Source organism: Grus americana, chromosome 5, assembly GCF_028858705.1.
Source record: "Grus americana isolate bGruAme1 chromosome 5, bGruAme1.mat, whole genome shotgun sequence".
Taxonomy (NCBI): Eukaryota; Metazoa; Chordata; class Aves; order Gruiformes; family Gruidae; genus Grus; species Grus americana.
The window spans coordinates 40843115-40868872 of record NC_072856.1 but is presented as its reverse complement, the minus strand read 5'-3'; the positions used below and the strand labels follow the sequence as shown (position 1 = coordinate 40868872).

The 25758-nt window shown below is 35.9% G+C and overlaps 1 protein-coding gene across 8 annotated transcripts in view; it reads left to right on the top strand.

Annotated features, from left to right (window-relative positions):
* Window positions 1-25758, top strand: part of HEATR5A (HEAT repeat containing 5A) — a 67788-nt gene that overhangs the window by 21800 nt on the left and 20230 nt on the right. For 5 of the 8 annotated variants that reach the window (XR_008577277.1, XM_054826643.1, XM_054826644.1 and 2 more), the window contains 16 exons: window positions 1380-1635; window positions 2760-2915; window positions 3737-3987; window positions 6660-6771; window positions 7661-7813; window positions 9506-9605; window positions 10366-10475; window positions 14568-14731; window positions 14843-15018; window positions 16409-16514; window positions 17655-17845; window positions 18301-18460; window positions 19490-19679; window positions 20252-20421; window positions 23096-23122; window positions 24994-25132. Coding sequence is in view for 7 of the 8 variants with exons in the window: in XM_054826643.1 (XP_054682618.1) it covers window positions 1380-1635; window positions 2760-2915; window positions 3737-3987; window positions 6660-6771; window positions 7661-7813; window positions 9506-9605; window positions 10366-10475; window positions 14568-14731; window positions 14843-15018; window positions 16409-16514; window positions 17655-17845; window positions 18301-18460; window positions 19490-19679; window positions 20252-20421; window positions 23096-23122; window positions 24994-25132 (2461 nt within the window). In the remaining variant the exon portion in view is untranslated. The remainder of the gene's footprint in view (window positions 1-1379; window positions 1636-2759; window positions 2916-3736; window positions 3988-6659; window positions 6772-7660; window positions 7814-9505; window positions 9606-10365; window positions 10476-14567; window positions 14732-14842; window positions 15019-16408; window positions 16515-17654; window positions 17846-18300; window positions 18461-19489; window positions 19680-20251; window positions 20422-23095; window positions 23123-24993; window positions 25133-25758) is intronic. The other 3 variants (XM_054826646.1, XM_054826645.1, XM_054826648.1) reach the window with 2 other exon arrangements.

Sequence of the window (25758 nt, the reverse complement as noted above, 5' to 3'; positions counted from 1 at the left end):
ATTTCTATGTTAACACAACAGTACCTGTGCTAGATGGTACACTTACGCTGTACCAGAACAGTTAAAATAGTGCACTGTTTCTATAAGAAAAACTTGAGAAATTGTGCATATATCAGTGCCTGTGAGTAGAAAACACTTGCAGTTATAAAATGTATTACTTATTATATGAATTGCAGCTTATTATAAACTAAAAAAGAACAACAACATTTAAGATGATTTCTTACATATGCAAGAATAAATTAAATTTGTTCAAGACACAGCCAGGTTCAAGAGATAGTTCAAAATGTGGCCCTGGCAGTATGACTCTTCACCAGTCTATTTATCCTTTAAATTCCTCAGTTTTCAAATCTGTAAAACAGGGGTAATGTACATTATGAAGCCAAAGTAGCATTTGTCAAGAGCTATTAGATGCTAACAGGATCTGATAGTACAATTTCTCTGTGTACAGTACTTCTCTTTCTTTTATGTAAATAATTCCATTGTTAATATTAGACATGAGGCAAAGTATGTATGAGGCAACTATAGAAGTTTGTTGATATGGGTAGTAGTTGTGAACTTTCTTATGAGGAATTTTGTGTGTTCGTTTGCATATTCTCATTATTTGTACTCCCTTTTCTTGATGGTCGCACATCTATTCATTTAAAAAATCCAGCACATGCATATGGAAGGCATTTGTAAGGGAGTGTATTATGTGGCAAAATAAATGGTCTTGTGGTGATTAGATTTGTAAAGTGACTCTGCATTCTTTCTCTTTGTTGTGACAAACATAGTCTTTTTATGGTACCCCCATTGCAAGGCAAACAATTAAAATTCATTGAGATGAAGAGCAGTGCTTGGGGGCTGCAAATATTCCCTAATTCAAAGCCTATAATAACAAAATTCTCTCAGGGTTATGGGTTATAGTTTTGTAACATAGTAGTTCTTAAAATGCATTCATACATTAAATTTGGGTTCCATGTGCAGAATGTTAAATAGCTGGAAGCTGTTGTTGAGTGAGACCAAACGCAATGTTTTACATAACAAGTGCCCGTGCAGGGTAAACTGCCATTTCTCACACTCTGGAATGAAATAACGTGGGCAAGCAGCTTGAATTAACTTGCAGTCAAAGCAGGCTGCAATATTGCTAGTACAGTTTTGATGGTAATTTAAATTACTTAAATAGATAAAAAAAAAAAATCGCAGCTACCTGAAAGTGAGAACGTACGTGATTTATGGTTGCATAAATGTATAAGTAATCTCAGTTTAGTGACGTTCTAGTTGTGGCAATGTGCAAAGATTTAAAAAAAAAAAAAAAAAAAAAAGAGGTATGTGGGATAGCTGGCAGTGGTTTTCCAGATGATTTTGCTCTAAAATATGGCTTCTTTTCAAATCTCTTCCAGGCATATGTGGTATTTGTCTCTACATTAGGAGCACGATGGCTTGAAAGGAACTTCTCTGCCTTCCTTTCCCATATTCTAGATCTCGTGTCTCAGTCTCACCCTAAGGCTATTCAGAGTCAGATGGATGCTATCGGCTGTCGCCGCTGTGTTTCATTTATCCTTCGAGCTACTGTAGGAGGCCTTCTTGGGGAAAAAGCTCAAATTGCAGCTGCCAAGGAGATTTGTCAGGCCATCTGGAAACTGAAGAAAGTTGTGGGTATGGGTCTAACAAGATTATCCATTTGAGCCTCTGTTTTTCCTTTTTTAAGTCATTGTCCAATTTCCTAATCCAGAGACTGCAGAAATAGAATATATGGTGCTGTTTTATTACAATAATAATGTAGAAGGCTTTTGATGGACTGCTTTGTTTTTAGCTTGGGCTGGTTATTTGTTTGTGTGTGTCTGTTTCTGCATGTGTGTACCCACACAAGTGTAAACATCTTTCCTAACACTTCTTCCCTGGCAAATATCATTTTAACCAATTACCAATATAATAAAATAATAACTATATGCAGTAATAAAATATAGGCAGTATTGTAAATTAAGTTAAATTGGCAGTTAATATATAGCCAGATTCTGCCTTCCTGTTCAAAGCAGCTGACACTACTGATGGTTCAAAAAAGAAGCATTTGTTCATAATTTACAAAATGAGCATTTCTCCTGAAGAAAACAAATCTCTTGCATGATAAATAAAGGTTTGTACACAGCTTCCAAAAAAAGCTGCTGATCTCCCACCATTGTCCTTGTAGGGGAAAAGAAAGAATGCTGAGCATAACCAGTTGTCCCCTGGTGTACAGCTGCATATTATATCCTAGTTAAATATCTAAATGTTAAATGTCTAAACTGACATAATCATTTGTGTCTCAAAAAATGAACCTTCAAAAAACTCCAGATTTTTCCCACCTTCTTTATTCCCCACCCCCACCGTCTGGCTCACTTGCTCTCGCACTATTTCACTCTTTCCTTCCCTTTCTTTTTTCCTACCATGTAGTAAAATCTAGCAAGCTATATCAAAGCATGACCTCTTCAAGTCACTTTCAGTGAGGCTGAGAATAGCATGCTTCTTACTAGCCACTGTTTCCCATCACTTAAAATGGAAATCACCAAATTGCTCATCTTTATCTACCCTCCTGCCCTCACAGACATTACTACATTATCCACTTGAGTAATAGAAATGTACTTGTCTCAGTGAAGGTAAACTGTTTATGAAAACAGTTTGGTCAGTAATAAAAATAAAAGCTCATTTGGTAATATAAACAACTTGTAACAGCAAAATCCTTTTTCCAATCTGTTTCATTTTGGTCATGATTTCATGGGGATCTTACTATATTATGTTTTCAGATGCTGCAACGAGTGACAGTAACTTGGAAACAAGAATTAGTACAACAGATGTAACAGCAAGTCAGCATGTGCTTGTGTGTGCACTTCAGGAACTTGGAAGTCTCATCCATGGCTTAGGAACTACAGCAGCACCGTTACTACAAGACTCCAGTACAGGTACAAGCCCCGAATTATTTCGTGAACCAGAGTACAAAATATAGTCCTTTGTTCACTGTGGTGGTCTTTGATTTCTTATGGCTAGACTGTCAATTCTTTCAAGTCTGTTGGGATCCTTTATCTGGCACTGACTATAGTAACCTTTCTTTTGGTGTGCAGCCTCCTCACCAGGACCTCCTTGGTTCTTCTAGTGTTTTCTGTTTTCTTTCACTAAAGTTTAAAAAAAAAAAGGGGGGGGGGGGGAAGTTGGCTACTTTCCCGCTGTAGGAAATCTTCAGGCATTGCCCAAAGAGTTCTGTATCTTCTCCAACCGATACTAGTATGTTAATTAAAAAAAACCCCACAAACAAACCAGCATCGAATTTAACTCCATTAAGGGTTGTATTTGAAGTCCAACACTTTGTAATGTTTACAGTAAATCAGTTTGAGCTGGGTATCTTCATCTACCTTTATTGTTTTCATTTAGCTGCAGTGAGAATTTTTTTTCTGTATGGGTTCAAGTGGACATCTGTTTCCACTGCATGGATTTCTGTTTCTTTGAGAATATTTACAGATATTTTCTATACATGTTGGTGAATAACTGTATAATATGTTAGGTTTTCTCCATGTTGTTACTTTTCATGCAGGGTAACTCTTTTTGAAAACTACTGAAGTATTTAAATTTGATAAAAAATATTTCACAATAAAAACCAATAATACTTTTTAAAGAGAAGTACAGAAATTGGATAGTGGTATGTTCACCAGTCCTCTGTATACATTTTTGCCTTCTTGACAATCTGCTTGCCTATTTCTTAAGTGTGTTCATGCGTTTTATTTTTCAGGAGTTCTGGAAGCAGTAATTTCTGTCATTCTTCACCCCAGCATTTCAGTTAGACTAACAGCGGCTTGGTGTTTACGCTGTATTGCAGTAGCATTGCCCTCCTATGTGTCCCTACTATTGGATCGTTGCATTGAACGTCTTAGTGCACTGAAATCTTCCCCAGAAGCAGTAACTGGCTACAGTTTTGCTGTTGCTGCTTTGCTGGGTGCAGTAAAACACAGCCCTTTAGGAATTCCGCATGGAAAAGGGAAGGTACAGTCTGAATACTTTACTTATAGGCAGTTCTTTGATCTTTTTGAAGTAGTATTTGCATGTATTCTTTATGGCGTGATCACATAACCCAATACACTAGTGAGAGATTTTCTTCCTCAAGAAGGGGATTTTGAAGCATACCGTAACTGAAAAAAGCAAGTGTTTTTCTCACATGTGTCAGGATTGTGAATTTCTCAGGAAATGTGAGTAATGACTCTATTAACCACTCATGCTGCTACCTTTTTCTAATGGAGAAGTTTGTTAACAGAGAAGTTTGTTTTGGGACAGAGGTCAATTTTGTGGAGCTGTAAGGACTTAAATTGAACAGTCTAACAAAAGCTTTACCTGGAGAAAGCATTTCTTGAGTAGAGTTAGGTTTTTCAGAATTTCAAACTAAATTCTTTACAGCAAGATCAAACCTTCTGCAATTCCGGCCCAGTTTGACATTGGCTGAAATGAGAAAGCTGACATTTCAGCAGTATTACATGCTAATTCTCTGCATAATGTAGAATCTTAGATTCTTGGTTCTGAAAATACCTGTTTCAGAGCCAGTGGACATTGGAGTAGAAGTGGCACGGTTTGACACAAGGATTGTTGTTTTTTTCTTGTTATTACACCACTGTAAGATGAAATGAATGCTTTAGTACGTTAGGAAAAATGTCCCTTGCAGTGATTCCAGCCCACCCTTTCAGCGCGGTTGAGTACTAACAGTTCCATGCCGCTCCTTAACAGACATTGCTAGTTACAGTTCTCAACATTCCAAGTCCCAACTGCTGATAAAACAGTTTATAAATGTAAAAAAGGAGCCTGTTCTTCTTAGCTCTTAAAAACTTTTCCTTGTGATTACCAAAAGACCACGGGGTGAGAATAAAATGAGTATTGTTTGCCCAGCTATATAGATGAGAAGTGCCATTCAAATACTATACACCTAAACTGAGCTAAAGTTTCTGTTTAACACAGAAACTTAATTCTTAACAAAGATTTCTTTTAGAGGAATAGAATAGGATGATATAGGGCCAGGAGAGGAGGTATGGGAGGGCACAGAAAAGTGTGGGAGAAACACTGTATTCTGTACTGAGCTGGCAGGGGGGTGAACGGAGGAGTGACAAAGGCCCTTTTCCGTTCTCTCCTAGGAACATTGCCAGATTCCAGACTAGCTCCTCTTCTGAGGAGCTGAAAGAGACCAGTGTTAAATAGAGCAGTTTTGAAAAGGAAATATCAAACGCAGACAGTAGTGACCTGGACAGAAGCTGGTTTATATTAATGCATTTTGCTTTGAGAGAGTGGTTGGAGTTGCAGGTGGAGCCTATTCAAGAGACCAAAAGTAGTGAGTTTGTATATATTTAGCGTTCCATACCAGTGCTTATACTTCAGTTCAAAAAAGTCCTTCAAAAATAAGACGTTTCTCCTAGTATGTAGAAAAATCATTAGAAAATGCATTAATATAATATTTGTATTAATATTTAATATTTCTAGGATGCTTGTTTATCAGGTAATTTAAGTATACTAAGCTGTTAGTGATTTTTAATAGTAAAATTTAACATGGGTGCTGTTTTAATTTTAGAATCAAATGTTTAAATCTATCAAGAATCTGTTAAAATACATGTCTTCATTTGCAACCATCTGATAGCGTTATGGAATTGGGGAAACTAGTATTTTCAGACCATTAATATTGCGTGAAGTTTTGGAAGTGTACAAATTTCAAACTTTTGTGAAGCACTTTCATGTGCAAACTTTCATGAAGTTGTATAATTTTTCACATAAATTATAGAAGGATGCTGTCTATACTGTGCAAAAGAATTGTAGAAGGAAATTTGCTGTACTGAGGCTTTTAATGATATTATTGATAATGACACTTCTTACTTGTCATACTAACTTACAAGCAGTTTGTTTTGGCAACCAGGCATAATGCAAGATGTAAGAAATTTTTTTTTTTTTTTTGGCATATGTGAAACATAATTGAAGGAAACCATTTGCACAATACTTTTTGAAGTTGTAGCCATAGCATGGTAATTGTCCATGGACACCCTGTGTGTTCCTCCATGTAAATTCTAGGTAGCTTAGGCTTTGGTAGCAAGTGCAGATTGTCACCTTGCATTTAGCACATGATAGTAGGCACGTGCAATTCTTGTGGAGAAGTTAAGAGAAGATTAGTTCTAACTGTACCATACCATTCCAACTTGTTTGCTTAGTCATACCATTTGTTGATTAAAAACTGTCAGAGAGAATGATAGATTTTATTTTTTTATTCTAAAACAGGGATCAAAAGATCGTTACCCTTTTCACCACTTCTTCTGAGCTCTAATTTGTAGGTCTCATGCTAACCTTTTTCTACATAGTGGCATAAACAGAATATCGCAACACTTTTATGCTTGCCACACATATTGCCATGATAATTATCAGCTCTTATTTTACTGCTGATAAAAGAAGGGGACAAAGCAGCGAAGTGACTTACCTAGTATCGCACAGGAACTGTTGAAGCCATCCCAGACTAACACTGAAGTTGGTCATTGCAACTTCATGAGCCTGAGTTTCTTGCTATAGTATGATAAGAAGATGGCATTCTGTTTGGGGACACTGACATAGGATTAAGTATCACAGCAAACAGTATGGAAAAATCATTTGGTAGTTACTAATATGCTGATGCTCTGTTTTTCTCTTTAACTTTGAAGGTAATCATGACAGTAGCAGAGGATTTGTTGTGTTCTGCTTCCCAGAACAGTCGCATTTCACTGCAGCGAACACAGGCTGGATGGTTGCTGATAGCAGCCCTCATGACATTAGGTAGTAGCTTTCTACAATTTTTCTTAAACTAAATTAAGCTGTTCTGTGTTCTTTCTCTGACTTTAGTTCTTGTGATGTTTCGTTTAATTTACCACTGCAAAATAATTCTTAAAAAACACACGTAAATCAGAATCTTTAGAAAAACTTTCTAAAATAAAAATGTCATTTCTTCCAAATTTGCTACTAGTTCATTTGGAACAATGTCTGACAAACAGTGACTGGGTGGGACTGCCATTAATTAAATGTAGAAGATATATTTCAAAGTCAGTCTAACCAAATGTCTTTGTAGTCATGAAGAATTACACTGATATTTTTTAAGATCTATCCCAGAACAAAACGAGCCTGTCATTTATATTTCCCTCTTGTCAGGCATTTGAAATCTTAGGGAACTTTCTGATATTTATTAGTGGTCAGATTATTGATTGTGATCACTAAGTTACTCATAAAGAATGTATTTTATCTGTTTTGTTCATATCTTTAAGGCACCTTTCATGTTTTCAGCTATTACTTCTGCCCAACAGCTCCCAGTTTTTTCTTAGCTAAGGGAAAACACACCTTGTACATTAACCTATAACAAATGTTTGCTTTTCTGAATATCACTATTGCTTATTACATCTGCTGGTGATCCGCATGGTCTGTACTTAGTAAAACAGAAACTATAGCTGGCTTGGTGACATACTTGTAAATGTGCCAGTGGGTATGTAGTTATGTTGGAAAATCAAGTACCAAGACAGTAAACATTTGAGAAATTATGTATTTGATGGCTGGGAAAGTAGCATCAAGTTTTGCTCGTAGGTGTAATGGTTTTGCGAACATAGATAAAAGAACCAAAGAGAAAAATTAACTTTATTAATCCTTACACTGGTATGACAACTGTCAACGCTTACAGGTCCTGCAGTTGTCCAGCACCATCTGCCACGAATGCTGTTACTGTGGAAATGCAGCTTTCCATCATCTCCTAAAGACCTAGAAACAGAGAAGACACGAGGAGATTCGTTTACCTGGCAGGTAACACTGGAAGGTCGTGCTGGTGCTCTCTGTGGTAAGCAGGATTTACCATGTCTTTCTCTGCATATTTATACTTTGGCTGTTTGTTTGGTTTTCCTTCTGAAAGAACAATGATACTTCATATTGATTTTTTTTTTTTTTTCCCCACTGGATTCACATATTGACAGATTGGTAGGGATTGGAAGGGACTTCTAGACATCATCTAGTCCAAGCCCCCTGCTAGAGCAGGATCACTTAGAGCATGTTGCACAGGATCGTGCCCAGGCGGCTTTTGAATATCTCCAGAGAAGGAGACTCCACAACCTCTCTGGGCAGCCTGTTCCAGTGCTTGGTCACCCTCAAAGTGAAGAAGTTTTTCCTCATATGCAGATGGAACTTCCTGTGTTCCAGTTTGTGCCCATTGCCCCTTGTCCTGTCACTGGGCACCATAGAGAAGAGTCTGGCCCCTTCCTCTAGACATCCGCCCTTTAGATATTTATAAGCATTAATAAGATCACCATGGTGAAGGATGTATTCACTTCCCAACATACATGCTTGTGTGTATATATATATTTACCTATATATCTATATCTATATGCATGTGTTTCATTTTTGTAAAAAACAAACAAAAAATCCAAGAGGGCTTTTCCTCTTGTTCTTCTGATCAGTTGATTTCCAAGCAGTAAACGGTATCAGGAAGGTACTTCTCTTCTGTTGTTTAACATACATATCACAGTAGTGAATGAAGGCCCAAACCAGGGTACCTTCTGTTGTTTATACAGTCTATTGTGTTTGGTATATAGCAGTTTCCTAATAGCTGACTTACTGTAAGCAAAATAGAATTGGTGAGTGAGTCAAACACAGCCGTGAGAGTGGGAAGACTCAGGTAAAAATTACAATAAGGAAGTTGCAATGCTCAGCCAGTAAAGAGTGCTGCATATTTGGCTGCTGGCTGGTATGTTGCAATTTTTCATCATGAAATATTGTGAATTTGGGTGTCCAAGGCATGACTCCAGTGATCTTTAAATACTTAATGTGTTTCAGTCATATACTAAAGGGTCCTTTGCATGGCAGAAATGTGAACCTTAGTACAGTGATCACCCCTCTCTCCCTCACTATTAAAATCTATCAGAAAATGTGGAATTCAATAGTAATTTCATTTTAGAACTAGCCTAAACAATCTTTAAATATTTTCTTTTCTTTTTGGAAATAGGTCTTTAGTACTGTATATTCTCTAAATGCTTTCTGAACTACTAATTCAAGTTTAATTTTCTGTAAATAATGAAAAATACTTATGTATATATAAGATATTTCTTAAAGTACAGTACTTAAGCTAAATTTAAATAGAAAACTAGCAAAGTAAGCAGTAGGTCATCTGATCATCATCCTTCTCCCATTTTTTTTCTTTTTTTATTAGTATCACAGAATTATTATGAAGTTGAATTATATCCCATAACTCAATTCGTAACAAAAAGCAAAAAATGCTTACATTTATATATGCAATTAAAAGTCAGGGTATGAACATCAAAGCTGAGACACTAAACCAGTGCTTCTGTAAATATGACTTTTTTCATTCAAGATTTTTGTCAGTTTCTTAAATTATTGGCCAAAATGCCTAAATTTTTTTTTCATGCTTTCTTCTACTTTTAAATTACTAGTGAGGTAATAATGTGATTACTTCACTAATGTGATTTTTTTCTTCTAGATATCTCACACTAAATAAGTTAAAATCCACTTCCTTTTCTAGCTATCAAAAGCTTTGTTTCCCATTGTGCTGGTCTTCTTACGGATGAAGTTGTTCAGAGACTACTTCTTCCACTCCCAAGTGCTGTTGATTTATTGACACAGTAAGTGCATGTATCAAACTGTTAAACGAGCTCTGGTTTTGAAAAGCTACAGAGTAATCTTGTATTTGATTTAGTGCACTTTCTAAAGAACTTTCTTTTCAAACTACAAAAATTAGAGTATAGAATGCAGCTGTATATCTGAAGACTTTAGCTGACATAATGTGTCTTGCAGATTCCAGTATCATTTAAAAAAAGATAGGGAAGAAATTATTGCATGCTTTTGTTAAATCAGTGTTTTTATTCTACTTTTTTAATCAAACATATGCATTTGTGTTTAAGCATGATCATTTTTTTTATAAAATAAACTTTCAAGAATACGCTCGGACAAAAAGTTTTAGGGATGGGTATTTTTTATATTTAGATTCAGAGCTAAGCTGGGAAGAGGTTTTATAATTTTTAAATTTCTGCCTTCAGAATATGTAGTGATTTAATGTATTTAGGCTCTAAACTTAATTTTACAAAGATACATCCACAAAAGTGTTAATTGTAACAAATAGAGGTACAATTAAAGGCAATAGAAAGCCTTATTTATTTCTCTAGTATTAAATAAAAGTAATGACTGGGAATGGAGAACAGAGAGGTTCTGTCAGAACATGTGAAATGAATTGTTTTGCTTCTACTATTGGTAATGCAAATCAAAGCTGTACTTATAATGTGTATAGATTTTAGAAGTATACAGCAGAGTAGTACAAATGAAACCAGAGTGTTGCATGATGCTTAAAGTCTTTAATATCTCTGATGTGCTTTTTTGTATTTTAAGGCTTTCTTCAATATGTAAATCATATGGAAATTCTTTAAAAACTTCATCAACGGTTTTCAGACATAAACTTTATGAATTACTAGCAGTATTGCCTCCAAAGACCTATGAAGGTACGTATTTCCTTACAAAGAGATAGTTGTTAAAAATACCATAGGGTCACTTTTAAGATTTTGTTCAGCTAGCAAGGAGTAGTTCCACCTATTCTAATTTGATGAAAGTGTAGTGAAGTCCCTATCATTTTGAAAAGCTAGTGTTCATGATCTTTTTTTCCCCTCTCCTATTACAAATACAGAATTTTGTCCTATTTTTAGTTGAAACTTCAAGATAGACAACCTTGCAATTTTAAACTACTTGAAGAACTGACTTGCTTTGATGCCTGTTTTACTTTCCATTGAATCTTAAGTCCAAAAGGTATAATCTTAGCATAAACCAATTAAATATAGTCCATTAAAATGATTTAGTTTAATTGCTTCAAGTAGATGTGTATACTACAGATATATTAATCTGATCCTGTGCAGATTGTGGATAAAAAAATTGTATTCGAAGACAAATTTCAAAAAAATCTGTGGATAGGGTCACTTTTCTGTAGCAGAACATAACTAGTGGTATTGAAAATCTAATCCTCTAATCCAATAACTATGCACTGTAGTTAGCCAGATCTAACAGTTCAACTAAAACATTAAATATCTTCGTTGTCTTTAAATTGTCACGTAAATGTAGTTTGCCATAGAGCACTGTGTGGACTGACATAAGAAATCGGAGTGTTTGACAGTTGTAAAAAGAAGTACGGGGTATTTCATCAGGACAGAAAGAATATGGGCCCCAGCCACTGAATTGGCTGTGTCGTCTGCATTGTGGAGAATCCTTACTCAAATAATCTGCTCCATCTAGTGGTAACTGCTAAGTGAATCTTAATAAGGACAAATCCCTGACCTTTGCTTTAAAGCTGTTGCCACGTTAGAAGTCTGTATATAACATTTGAACCATAGTGTATAATACTCATTTATGAGTTGGACTTAAAAAGACTGAAAATAATACCTCCATCCCTTACAGCAAGTTACTTCTTTGGCTGTTTTATTACAGGGACAATGTTTTATAGAATACAGATATTTGGTGGTTTTGGTGATTTTTTTTGGTTGGTTTGGCAGTTTTGCATATGGTCTAACTTTATTGAAAAATAGACAGTATTTTACAATGTGACCTGTAAAGTGAATCTTGTGAGAGAGCATCCTAGCTGAAGATGCTGCAATCTAGTACCAATAAATAAAGAAAAAGCTTAAAAGCTTATAAATAAGCGGTCACCCTGCTGAAAGCTTTGTAAATAACCTTAGAATCAAACCAGTAATTTGACAGATGTAGTCTCAGAGTTGTTCACTTGTTTGTAAAACAGCAGTATGAGACTGGGGAAAGAATGAAAATGCATATATTGCCAGAGCTTATTTTCAAGGTCTGTTATATATTTTAACATGTAAGTATGTATCATTTAGAAATGCAAAAAAAAGGTTTTAAGGTAAAGCTTGAAACAAATACCTTTATTTCCATATTATTTCCAGTATGACAGCTTCATGCATGTGTCTTTGCAAATACTAGGGTTTTTTTTTAAATATTTGGAATACAATTGATGATTATGGAACAATATGATTATGTAACCCAGGGTGGTTTTTTGATGTCTAATTTTAGTCATTATCACTAGGAAGAATAGTAGGTGTACTCTTGTGTTGCACAGCCATGGTACATGTTGCATGGCTCAGGGTGACAAACTATGAGAAGCTGTCTCCAGTTTACGGTTTTATTTTCTTTAAATTTTCTTCGATCTGGGTAGTAAGCCAGAGGCTAGAAACATGCAAGTTGTTTCTTTTTGAGAAAATCGGTGATGGGGACATATACCAGGAGTTGTAATTCAAGCTTTTAGTATTTGCAAATAATGTGCAAAGCTTTTTTTCTTTAGCAGAAGAGGAACAAAACAAAATACTAAGCAAAATAAATAGTTGAAAAGAGATTCTTTATTCATAGCTCCAAGCCTCTTTCTCAACTGAAACCTTTAGATTTCTGAGGCTGGAGACACTAGGACTTGTTTAGGCTGTGCTTGGTCCTTTCCTGCTCTCTTTTAGCTTCTAATGTTTCTCTTGCTGCTTTCTGTCACCAGTAAAAATCAGTATCTGCTCAAACAGCAGAATTACGAAGGCTTACTGTGAATGTGCATGAGTAGTAGATGATTTTTTGCAGTATTTCAGAAATGACATATGAAAAGAATGTATTGGGTTAACTTGAACATCAGTGAAAAATATTTAGCAGGTTCTCAGTCCTGTCTTCCATGATGTGTGAAGGATTAAGACTTTGCAATTTAGCTGATGCAAAGTATGAACTTGTTAAGCTGGGAAAAGCAGGCCCTGTTTCTAAGATGATGATGATGATTTATATTTGTGATCATTTTCACGTGTCATTAGTTTTGGATGCTGATGTGCTCATGTTTTTGAGGCTAAAACTTTTTTTCCTGTGAGTTGATATACAAATGTTAATTATTATAGTGTCCAATATGATAATTTCACACAAATCATTTCAGTAGTTTGAATTTTGATTATTAGATTTGTTGATGTTTTCTGTGGTCTGAAATTAATGTGTTTTGTCAGACAACTCATTAGAGTTCTTTTCATTCTTCAGTTTTTTGTGCTTGATATGTTCCACTGTCTAAACCATAAAATTGAATACAAGCATTCACTTATCTTTCTTAATAGGATAAGATGAATAGCTAGAATGCTGGAACAGCATTCTGGCTCAAAATTTTGAACTGCTTTACATTGGGATAATATTATTTGACATGTTGAGGATGGCCAAGTGTCTCGGACTAAAATAAATGTTAATTTGTTTAAAAATTGCTGAGTATCTCCATAGAATTTTATTTGAAAGCTGTTTTCATAGAAAAGGGATTTTTCAATTTCTTTTTATTGGCATCTGTGATAATTAATGAAAGAACAGTTTCTAGTTGTTGTTTTTAATTATTGTGTTTTTCATAAGACTCAATTTCTGTCCCTTTCACACACTTATCTGTGCATCTTGGAATATATTTGATAGTGCTAACCTTTTGCATTTAGATTTGAGTTAAGCATTTTGGGAAAAATTATATACTTGCTAATTAGTTAGGGAGGCAGCTTAAGCAACAGATGCGTGCAGGGGAGAGAGGCTGATGGAGAGAGGAGTTTGAGGGGAAGGAGAGTGGAAGTCAGAACTTCTGTGTGTTGAAAAATTATAAGCAGCTTCAGTGCAAATGGGTAATTGTGTGATCATCTAACAACAAAACTGAATGCGAAGAACTGGATATGTGGACTTAAGCCCCCCTTAATGCTGATATTTCCCAATTCATGAGCACTTGACTTTGCAATATTAATGCTCTGGAGGTAAATTCTTATGTAATATTTGCATAAAGAGTGTGTATATTCTTTAAGATCAGTTCTACAGTGTTTTTCAACACAACTTAATTACCAGATAAGCCAGACCTTTTTCATCACATGTGCTTCCACACTGGAAATGTTCTCTCACTGCAGGGCCTATTTTAATAACCTAAAATAGTCTGACTCGGAATGCCTAATGTTGTTGTTTGTGTATAATGCACAATCTTGTCTGAAATATTATTTACAAAAATACATGAAAAGTTTAACTGCCAGAGTAAATTATCATAATGTAACCTACAGTAAATTCCTTATGCTTTGCTTTTTGAGCGCCAGGTCCTGAAATAGGGGAGTACATTCTGCAGCTTTTGGTGATTTATTAAACTTATGGATGTTTTAAATTACAGCTGCTTGCCAAGTCCAAGTATTCCTGCATGGTTATGTAATACATTCCACAGCATTAATTTTCAGGAAATTTGTAGTATGAATACGTCTGTGCTTGTAACTGCCTTTTTTCCTCTACTTTAATTGTAAATATAACTAACTTGCTGTATTAGCAGTTGTATGGCATTATGCCTTCTGTAAAGGTGAAAGTCTCTGTTTTTCAGCTTCTAGATTGCTGTATGTGCTTAGTTTGCTTATCTTAGGTAGTGCTCTGTTGTTTCCCCTCTAGCAACTGTGTTCTCCAATTAACTGTTTGAAGACCTAAGAAAAACATTAGATGGATGTAGCTATTTCAGTATAAATATCTTGCTCCCATATTTACTTGTGGCAAGTAATTAACCAAAAATTTTGAATATTTTTTTTAATTTAAAGGAAGCTTCTGTGCTGTTCTGAAAGAGTTAGTGGCTGACTTGACTGTCCCAGATAGCCAGATCGATGCCTCTACATTCTTGCTTCCACCCCTTTGTCATGAGAATGATCTCCTTTTACTTGGACCCTTACTGCAGGAGACCGATCACAGATTTATTGAAGAGCAGGTACTTTTTGATCTAGTATAATGGTGGTATTATATTTTCATACAGTTCTAGTTATTTGGATCAGTGCTGGTTTTGACTTGGTCAAAAATGTGGCTTTTTTCCTTCTTACAGCTCCTTTTAGGCAACGGTATAGCTGGCGGCAGCCTGGAGTATGACCCTTACTCAATATATGAGAAAGTTGCAAAAGGTGATTCAGTACCTAAACCACTACCTCCTGGGTTGTCTGTTATCAGTGCAGCAACTCGTCTTTTTGGAGTTATGTTTTCCCATGTAGCAGAATCTCACAGGTAAAGTAGTAACTGTAACTGTTGGGGAATTTGGGAGATGCTAAAAGATGGTAACAGTGTTTGAGATTGAACACAGAAGAAAACAATTCTGGAAAAATAATGAATTGTATAAGTGGATTCTGTAAACCATCTGAATAATATAATTCAGACTAATAAATTATTAGACTTTCTGTTTAAAGTTCCTAACAATGAAAAGGCACATCCAGTAAGGAGATATTACACAATTATTATAGTGCTTAATACATAATTACTAAATGCCTTAGAACCAAAGAGGGACAAAAGGAGTAGGAAGCTGCAGTAAAATTGAACCCTTATGCTGCCTCATTCTTTATAAAAAGTGGATGGGAAGAAACAAGAGTGTGTGTCTTAACACAGTTCTGTCAAGGTACAAGAATGCTTGAAAGGGATCACAGACCTCTCTTGGCTTTGTGTCTGTGTGTCTATGTCCTCCTACCGCATACATGGCTTTTTGGTTTGTTTCACATTTATAAGCACACCGCTTTCTGAGGCATGAAGTTCCTCAAGATTTTTGCATGCTGTTGCTTATTCTGTGTGCTGCTAGTAATTTTCCTGAATGCAGCATTAGAGCAAATCAATTCTTTTTAACAGCTTTATATTTTCAAAGGCAACTGTAGTTAGAACTTGGATCATGATCATTATAGGTGGTGATAGTTTTGTAATTTCTTGTAAGGGATGAGTGCTTAGCATGCGAGTCCTGAGTCTTGATGTCTTTGCTGCTTAGAATGCTTGGGATTTAGTGTAATCCTGAGGCAGCTGTTTGTATATGAGCATACCTGCCAATTCAGTTGCCTCATGCTTGATGATATGTTCTTCTGACTTGCATTTCCTTCCTTATTCTGTCTTCACAGACTGCTTTTTGCCTTTTTTTTTTTTGGTCGATTTTTTTTTTTCTGTTTGTCTGGGCTTTTTGCCCATACTGTCACCAGGTTGCTAGTTGGTTTTCTTCACCTGTTTCTCAAGACTTGAACTAATTGCTGCAGATAACAGCATTTTCCTTTTCTTTTTCTTTTCCCTCCTCCGTTCTCCATTGTAAGCCAAAATGCAGCATTCCTATGCACAGTTCCTTTTAATAATATCTGTCTAATATTACTTAGATATAAGTGATTATCTGTGAATTCATATGTTACAAGGAAACAAAGGCAAAAAGTTTTATGTTTGTAGAGTAATGATCTATTCTAATACGGAATACAAAATTTGTTGTTGTAGACAGGGGTGCCAGTTGAAGGAAAATGCTGAAGAGTTAGGGTAATAGATTTGTTCCATCTCTGTTTCTATCATATATAGGCTTTGTTAAGTGTTTTAAATTAAAAAAACTTGATTTGTTTCCTTAATTTTTAATTGTGTGGTTTCTTTTCTATTTTTGTTTAAGGCTCCAGGTGTTAGAACAGTTGTTGAATTCCATAAAGCAAACAAAAGGTTCACGGCAACAAATAGTACAACTAAATGTTGTGTCAGCCTTTTCTACTTCCTTAAAGGTAAATCTCCCCTCCTTTGTTTCCCTCCTTTGTTTCCCTCCTTTGTTTCCCTCCTTTGTTTCCCTCCTTTGTTTCCCTCCTTTGTTTCCCTCCTTTGTTTCCCTCCTTTGTTTCCCTCCTTTGTTTCCCTCCTTTGTTTCCCTCCTTTGTTTCCCTCCTTTGTTTCCCTCCTTTGTTTCCCTCCTTTGTTTCCCTCCTTTGTTTCCCTCCTTTGTTTCCCTCCTTTGTTGTTTCTCTCTCTCTCTGTTACGAAAACACGGCATCTGTTGGTTCAAATGTGTCTACACAGAAGTTCTTATTTTGATTAACAGTCAAGGTGAAGATCAGTCCTGTTTTCTGTGATAATATATTTTTTGTGATGTCACACAAATGCTAAAGAGTCACAGTTTAATTTTTCCCTTTCTTTAATGTTAAAGGGTTAGGGAAACCCATTCTAGTACAATGTAGTATACTATCATCCATATTAGTGTCACTCAAATAGGAGAGAGATGGAAAAAATCTGTTTGTATCATTTCTGTCTTATCACTGTCTCATATTTCTTACTGTATAAATAAAAAAGTAACGATTCGTAAAATAATCTCATAACTATCTGCTGTTTGTTGCTTTTCCCTGATGCTTTATTTGTATTTTCCTCTGTTTGTGTGCAGTTTTCATTCTTCCCTTCTTTGCTTTCTTCAAACTAAGGCAAAATGTTCTCAGAATAGACAAGACCTTTCATTGTATGATATTTGTACTTGGGGCATAATTAATATGCAGTCCAGATAACTGCTGTAGCTTTTGCTCATACACTTTATTTGGACCGGGATTTTTCTTCGTGTCATTGTTCTGTTTTCATTGGTTTTTTTCTTGACAGTATTTCCTCAATTTTATGCTAGTGTGTTGGTTTATTGTGTTCTAGTCCTGTCTATCCAGTATTTCTTCAAATCAGAATGTTGATGTTAATCATGTTATCCTATGATGTACACTTATCTGGAGTTAGACTTCTAACTCACAAAACAGCAAATAAAAATAGAGGAATTCCTCAGATAAAAGGGGAAGATGACCTTCTGCAGGTCTTGTGATTTTTGCATGACAGACAGAAAAACACATTCTGATTACTATACAGTCTTGCTGATCAATATATTTGATACCTATTTTTAGCACTTGGCTAACTGCAAGGGAAGTTTAGGTCCAGAAGAAGTTAGGAGATCTGCCCTGACATTGGTAATGGGTGCCCTGGAAAGCAATAATCCACTCCTGAGATGTGCTGCTGCCGAGTGTTTGGCCAGATTGGCACAGGTGGTTTCTGACAGTGCCTTCACTGCTGGATTAGCACAAGTCAGTTTTGACAAGTAAGTTCAAAAAAAAGCATGGTAAGTTACTGGTTGAGTTTGTAAAAATGTTTGAGAAATCTACCTGGCCCCTATTATGTTAATAATCTTTAAAAGCTGGTTTCCTTCATGAATTTGATGTCACTTCAGGAATTAACAGGAAAAAGCACTGCCAGAGTTGTGCATGTATTTCTTAGTTTTGCTGATCTTTAAGAATATTGTCTAAGTAAGCATGTAGACTTCCAAATAAATTAAACTGGCTGCTGTTCTAGCAACATCACTTAAGTACATCTGAAATATTTTGGTACTTCCTTCAGATAAGAGATGAGAAATGAACTTAGAATTTTGGCAATATAACAATATCTAATAAAATATTTTGCTGATTATATACTATAAATTCCATTTGTAGATGTGCTTATTACATAGTATCAGTCTTAGTGATTACACTAACAGCTTTCTTTCCTTTTATTTAATAGGCTAAAATCTGCTAGGGATGTGGTATCAAGAACAGGTCATTCTTTAGCTCTGGGATGTCTGTATAGATACCTAGGAGGAATAGGTTCTACTCAGCACCTGAATGCATGTGTTGGAATCCTTTATACTTTATCTCAGGACAGTACTTCTCCTGATGTACAGGTACTTGTCACTTATCTAAAAATGCCATATTACAAATAAAGTGATTTATTTTCTGGAGTATAATTTTTTTTTCTTGAAAGAGTAACACTTCACAGCCTCTCAGGTGATGGCTGGAGTGCAAAGGCAATGAAAACCATAGCCCCTGCTCGAAATCCACCTTCCAAGCAAGAACTATGATGAGATATGGGAGGTTCTTGCGTAATGATCAATGAGGCTGATAAGGCTAAGATACGCTGGCTTCAGAAACAATATCTGATGCTTCAGGAATTGATTAATTTCACATTCACCTATACCTTGACTAGATAATACCTAGGTTTTTTTGTTCACGTCAGCTTTTGTCTCTGCTACGATGTTTACCTCACAGCATTTTTTGTTGAAGGGTTATGTGGAAAATAACAGGGATTTGTAGCTTGAATGCTGTAGGACTTGGTGAATATACTTCCTCGAATAAGGCAAGATGTTTCGAAGACTAATTCAAATTATTTCTCTGTGGCTAAAACTGTTATCTGTCAGAATAGCTTTAAGATATATTCAGTGTATTCCATGTAATTGTCTTCATCTCAGTTAAAGAATTTTTTTAAGCTTTATCTACAATATCTTCTCTTTACACAGAGAAGAACTGTATGTTAACATGAAATGAACGTGGCCATCGGTGCAAAGTAACTGAGACTAAAACAATATGTTGTTTCAGCAGCTCTGTTGTAGTATTTTGTTCATAATTCTCTTGTTCTTGCAGATGGAACAAGAAGAAATTTTACAGAGAGTAGAATGTATATGAGGAATAATAATCATTATTAAATTATTTTGAGAAGGAACATATAGTTCCTTCTAAAATACTCAAAATAGTTTATTAAGCATTAGGTTCTTAAAGTTTCTTTCTGTAACCTCTCCGTTTGTCCCTTTGGAACCTAAAAGTGCAACTTTTATTACACTTAATTACCAAATTTCACTTGAACTATGAATTTTTAAAAAGATCTTATATTTATTCTATCATATAGACATTACATGACTGCTGCTCTTATTTTACAGGCATGGGCACTACACTCTCTGTCACTGATAGTAGATTTAGCTGGCCCCTTGTATCACGTGCATGTGGAACCTACCTTATCTCTTGTTCTCATGTTGTTGTTGACTGTGCCTCCTGCTTACACTGAAGTTCACCAAAGCCTTGGTCGCTGTTTAAATGCACTTATTACCACGCTGGGCCCTGAGTTGCAAGGTATGCAATATACAGCAGTGTCAGCTTTGTTTCATTTAGCAACAGAATTGCTAAACGTTGTTTGAATGTGTAATTCAAATTTTATCCACAAATAAGTGCATACTAAGGGATTTTTTCCTCATTGTAAGACAGTATTTCACAGGTCATGAGTTTATGCAATCAAGATGACATGGCTGCTAGTTTTCCAAATATAGTGTCTCTTTTTGACATCTTTTCCTCTGTTTGAACTGGTTCTCCAAACCTTGCCTTGGGCTGAAAATTCTTACGTTTAGCATGGAAAGAGAAGGTATTCATATTTCAAGAGTTAGGAGCCAGTCTATGTCTTAGTTATGATGCAGACATTTAAAATTTCCATCTAAATCAACTTTTAGATACCTGGACGCTGCAATTTCCACAGAGCAATGTGACCGTTACTCATTGGTATCAGAGTATAACACAGATATAGAATGTATCCTTCCAGAGGATGAGAGTTATGGGTGGCTTGGGAAGAAGACAGGTTATCATGTTTTTTAAAAAAAAAAAGTTGATGTTTTGAAAACAACAATCAAAAACCTTTTTTCTTCTGAATATAGGCAGCAGTACGACAGTTTCAGCCTTAAGAACTTCCTGTCTCCTGGGCTGTGCAGTGATGCAGGATAATCCCGACTGCCTTGTTCAGGCTCAAGCCATCTCTTGCCTTCAGCAGCTTCACATGTTTGCTCCTCGACATGTCAACTTGTCTAGCCTTGTAAGCTCCCTATGTGTGAGTATACGTTTACTAGTCTATATCTTTGTATTTTAAAAGATCTTGTTCAGAAACACTTAAAAAATGCAGATGCTTCTTTAGCCAGAGAAACCGATCATTATGTAGGGGTGAGGTGTTTCATATCCTCCTGCAGGCAAGTATTTTCTATTTTTTTTTCCTGTTTTCACTCAGTTTCTGCTTCCCTTTTACAAGATTAGCACATTCTGTAGAAATCTTGGCCTTCTGAACTGCTTGCAAGTGCATTCTGCTACTCTTATTGAGGCCAGTTGTCTGGCAGGATATATCATCCATTACAACTTTGTGCTGGATTTTTACCAGCTATTTTATGTTGGCCAGTATTTTTCCTCTGCTGCTTTTTATGTCTTAGGTGAAGGATTGATTAAAAAAAACCCATGTGTATGAATTACTGAGAATTGTTTTGTTTGGTTTGTTGTGGTTTTTTTTTCCATGATGGTGAAAAATTGTAGATTTTTCTATTTTGTGATTTCTGTAGCCCTAAATGCTTCAGTGTATTGATGTCTTGGCAGTCAGTATAAAAATTTCTGACACTTACATAGGTAACAGTCAGACTAGGTCTTTGGAAAAAATAAACAAAACTCTTTTTCAGCCCTATTTGACAAAGAGGTGGTGGTGGGAGTTGTTAGTTTGCTGGGATTTTGTTTTGGTTTTTTCCCCAAAAGTCTCTCTATCTTTGAATATCTGGTGTTCCCAAACACTTAGTTCTGTGAAGAACTGGAACTCATCTTGAGTGTTCTTTCTTTTAAAATATACCAGCTATGATTTTATCTTCTCTGGGTAAAACACAGTTTTTCTTACATTGATAAAATCACAACAAGCCATATAAGACACTGTCCTGCTCAGAGGATGTATTAGGATTTGGGGTCATATGTAAGTCCGCATACAGTGTAATCTCTCTAACTAATAGCAAGTACCTACTAATAACAAGGATGTTGTGATAAAGTTGTCTTGTCTATATGATATTACTGATTTTTATTTTTTTACAAATTGTCTCAAAGTACTTCATACAGTACTTCATGAACTTTATGATAATTAAGAAGCATGGCTCTTCGCTCGAGCGTGTGTGTGCTTGTGTGTTTGTGCATCTGTACACATGCGCATGTTCACCTGTGAACCCCAGAAATGATTGTGAGCCTCATGGGGAGGACTCCACCATAGTCAGTGGCCTTACGTGGAGGAACTTTTCTCATTCTCATGAACTTGTTACAGAACTACAGCCAATGTTGCTGATACTGACAATTCAGTAAATATCAATACATCTCTCCAGAGTGTCATAAACAAAGAAGGTTTGAATGTGTGCTTTGCAGGTCTCCAAGAATATCGTTGCACAGGCAGACTTATGCATTTGTAAAACTCACCATCCGTCCATGTAGTTTCCACCCACTAAATCACCATCTCACTAGGGAAGCACAGTAAACTATTGGACTGGACCTGAAATCTGCTCTTGACTTTGTTGTTGGCTTGCAAGGTGACCCTCAGCAGGTCATTCTCCATGAGTTTAAATTTCTGCAAGTGGAGAACAAGGTGTGACTGTCCTTTGCAATGCATTTTGAAGTCTTAAGGGGAAGTAGAATAAAACAGTTGGGCACTAGATACAGTGGATATTCACCACTGCATTCTTTATTTAAGGCAGAAAAACAGGAGAGGCAAAGAATCTGTGGTCAGATAAGTGATCTTTTCCCTTTCTGTCCATAGAAACATGAATTCTCACTCATAAAATCTGGAAAACAAATGTGCAAATAATTATTTTTTTTTTAGTAACATTTGAACCAACTCTCCTCTCTACCCTTTTTCCCCAAGGTTTCCAGAAAATTTCTGTCTTCAAACTTGCCTTTTTAAAATTCTGAAATAGACTTTTTCTTTTCTTTTTTAAATAAATGTAGCATTAGGCATGCCAACACAATTGCTGTAAGCAGCTGCAAGCTGCCTCCTCCACCTGTCTTCCCACCCCCTCGAGCACGATATGGTTCTGGTCCCCAAAGCATTAGACCGTTGAGTTTGTGACTATGCTAGCACTAAGAAAACATGACTCGGGCAATGGATGCGCAGCTTCACTGGCTCTTTTTTTGGTTTTGTTTTGTTTTCTTTTTAATTGTGTACATGTGCGTGTCATTACCTAGCTTCCCTTCTTCAGCTTCTGAAAGTATTCTTTGTGTGTCAATTGGATCTTTTCTCACGGGGCTTTGCATCTAACAGTAACGCTTATCCTATCAGTTAAATTCTTGGCTCCAGCGGAATGGAAATTATATGCTTTTAATCGTGCCTAACATTAAAGCTAACTTATGTGAGCACAGACTTCTAAAGAGCTTATCTGTGCAAGTTTGTGATTAGTGAACACTGGTTTTCAACTGCAAGACATTAAAGATATTTTGAAACACAATAAATATACAATGTCCAAAACTATGCTGCACTGTTGTCTTGGTACTGTTTAAGTACTAATTTTAGGGGCAGCTGGCTTACAATTGAAGTGTGTTTAACATTAAATATTAGATAAATGAACTAAGCAAATTGGGGTTTTGGTATGTTTGAGATAAGATTCTGAATTTTAATATATGCTGAATTTACATGTAATGGTCTCCATGTGTGGTTGGTATCACTGTGATATCTATATTTTGGTTTTGTCATGACTGGTTTGTCATTTGTTTTTGTGCAGGAAATCTTGTTGGATAATTCTGTGTTGGTAGGTCCATGTGCCTTGTTAATCCTAAACTTTTGCAGTTTGCGGTGGTGTTTTTTATTTCATCTTTTATCTCTTCATTTTAACCATTTTAATGTAATTTCTTTTAGCATGTCAAGCGACACTTGATTGTCATCCTAACCAGACCCTTCCTAACTTTCTCCAGATGGTAGACATACATTTCATTTATGTGCTTAGTGAAGCATCATTTTATTTTTAATGTGTTAAGCACAGAAAGGGAACTGTTTGTTCATTTAAGTTTTTACGTGGTGCTTGCATTTTGTGTCTGTTATTTTGTTATTTAGTCCTGTCCCTGCTTAGAATGTGGGAGAATGAGAGAGGTGAAAAATGAGCATCTTGCATTATTCAGTAGCCTGAATTGGATCCTCTGGTTTTTCCCTATTAAAAATGAGCACGCAATGTATGCATGTCCAACTTGCAGTAGAATGCGTAGCCTGCTTGCATAAATGTTGCATTAAAAGCCTCACTTGTTGTTAAAGTTTCAATTAAAGTATCTTGCAGATAAACTTATTGAGTCAGGTTTATTTTCTTTAAGAACAATTATGCAGAGAGTGTATGTTTGTGTGTATTAAATATGCAATTCTGAGTATTTAGATTCACGTGCATGCATAGAAATTCAGAAGATGAAGCTTAGTTTTGTTAATTTAACAAAGCTGAAATTCTGTATCACTTACTCTTTTTGTCCTTAAGTTGTTCTTTTTAACTGTATACTAACTAATACATGTTAGCCATTTTAACTAACATGTATTGACCTGTTGCTGACAAATAAGGAGCATGACCTTACTGCAAAGTTTCCCTGCAGCAGAGACTCAGCTCTGTCTATTTTAAGGATGGTGACAGCTAAGGGTGCATGATTGCTTAGCTGTAGAGAATAATTTTTTTGACGAGAACTTAAGCTTAGTATAAAAGAAGTTGCATAAATATTGGTGTGGCCATCTCGCCTGGCCATACAGCTGGTTCATTTTATCTTTGGGATCCCCTTCAGAATGTTCTTAAAATTGAAAACAATCAAATAAAAATGAGAAAGCTCCACTGTAACAAAAAACCTCGAGGCTATGTCTTGGGGTTTTTAAGTGTTTTTCTTTGTTCCTGTAATAATGAATCTGTTACTATGTATTTTTCAGCACAAAAAAACCCAAATGTTGGCCTCCTGGTGTTAAAATATGGTGATGCTATAAACTTTTCTGATAGAAACTGCTCAGGAGAGCTGATTTGTCTCAGTGTGATACATTCACCAGTAACTCTCACCCTTCCTCTCACCTTCTCTAAAACATAATTTAAAGTAATCGGAGTATATAATTTTTTTTGCAATGAAATTGCAGCAGTGTTCTCTTTCCCCTTTCTTATAAACTTCCTTTCATGCATGGAGTTCAGATTTACTAAAGCCTGATTGACTGTCTCACCCTTGATTACATTGGCATTTCTCTAGTTACATATGAGGATGATTTGAGTAATTTTCTCTTGTTCTGAGTTTTCAAGACCATTATATGTACCCTGTACTCAAAGAATAGAGTTAATTGTTCAGTGAGACCACGATTCAGCTGTTGTTGAAGTTAATAGGGGCCTTTCTACTGATATTGGTGGGAGTTGGGTCTGGCCCCAAACCAGTCTTATAAGTTACCTTTGGAGAGAAAATGTTAGAAGTACTCATATGTTAAAATTGATTACAGGAGTTGCAAAATGTTTCATTTGGGGTTAAAAAAAAAAAAAACCTGAGCAAAATAGCATTAATTACATGCTTACTGACATCCCAGATTTGTCATAACTGCAAATGTTGAGAAAATACCTGCCTTACTGAGGTATTGCTGTAACGGTTTGTTAGCCATCTTACTGTTTCTTCTTGCGTGTTTCAGGTGAATCTCTGTAGCTCATACTTACTGTTGAGACGTGCAGTGGTAGCTTGCTTACGTCAGCTTGTGCAAAGAGAAGCTGCTGAGGTATCAGAATATGCTGTCGCATTAGTTAAAGAGAGCAGAGAAGATTTCACTCCAGGTAACGTATTGAAGTTTTGAGATCAAAGAGCTTGACGCATTGATAGTGAATTTTAAACACACTCTGCTATGGGTGCGAAAACTTTGCTACATTCTTGAAATTTTTAGCTCAAATAGGTTTTCTGCTTCAGTTCTCTATATAGTACCAAATTATGAAAGCATCCAAACCCTTTCTGAGTGATAAAATGAAGATACTATTGCTTTTCATATACTTTAGATAGAAAGGGTCACTAAATGAGAAAATGCAAGTGGAGTTCAGGGAAACGTAAGCCTATCTAGCCAGTAGCTGTTGTAGTAACTGCTTAACACATAAATCTCTTAAATTAAAATTCTGTCATTGAGGGAAGGAGTACAAAGCCTGTTGAAGAAAGTTTCTGTTGACCTCTTTGGAGAACTAGTAGAGCTGGGGTCCCTAGAATTTTTAACTTCCTAAAGGTTTGGGCGTTTGGTAAAAGGCCTGAGAATAATTGCTGTTTCATCCTAATGTGCCTTCCTGTGAGGGGATGGTGGTAATAAATGATTTCACTTTGGATTTCAATTCAAGCTCATTTGGAAATTTTCAGAAATCACAGACTATAGCCATTTTGTAAAAATGCTGATTTTTAAAATTGGTAATATTGGGCAAAT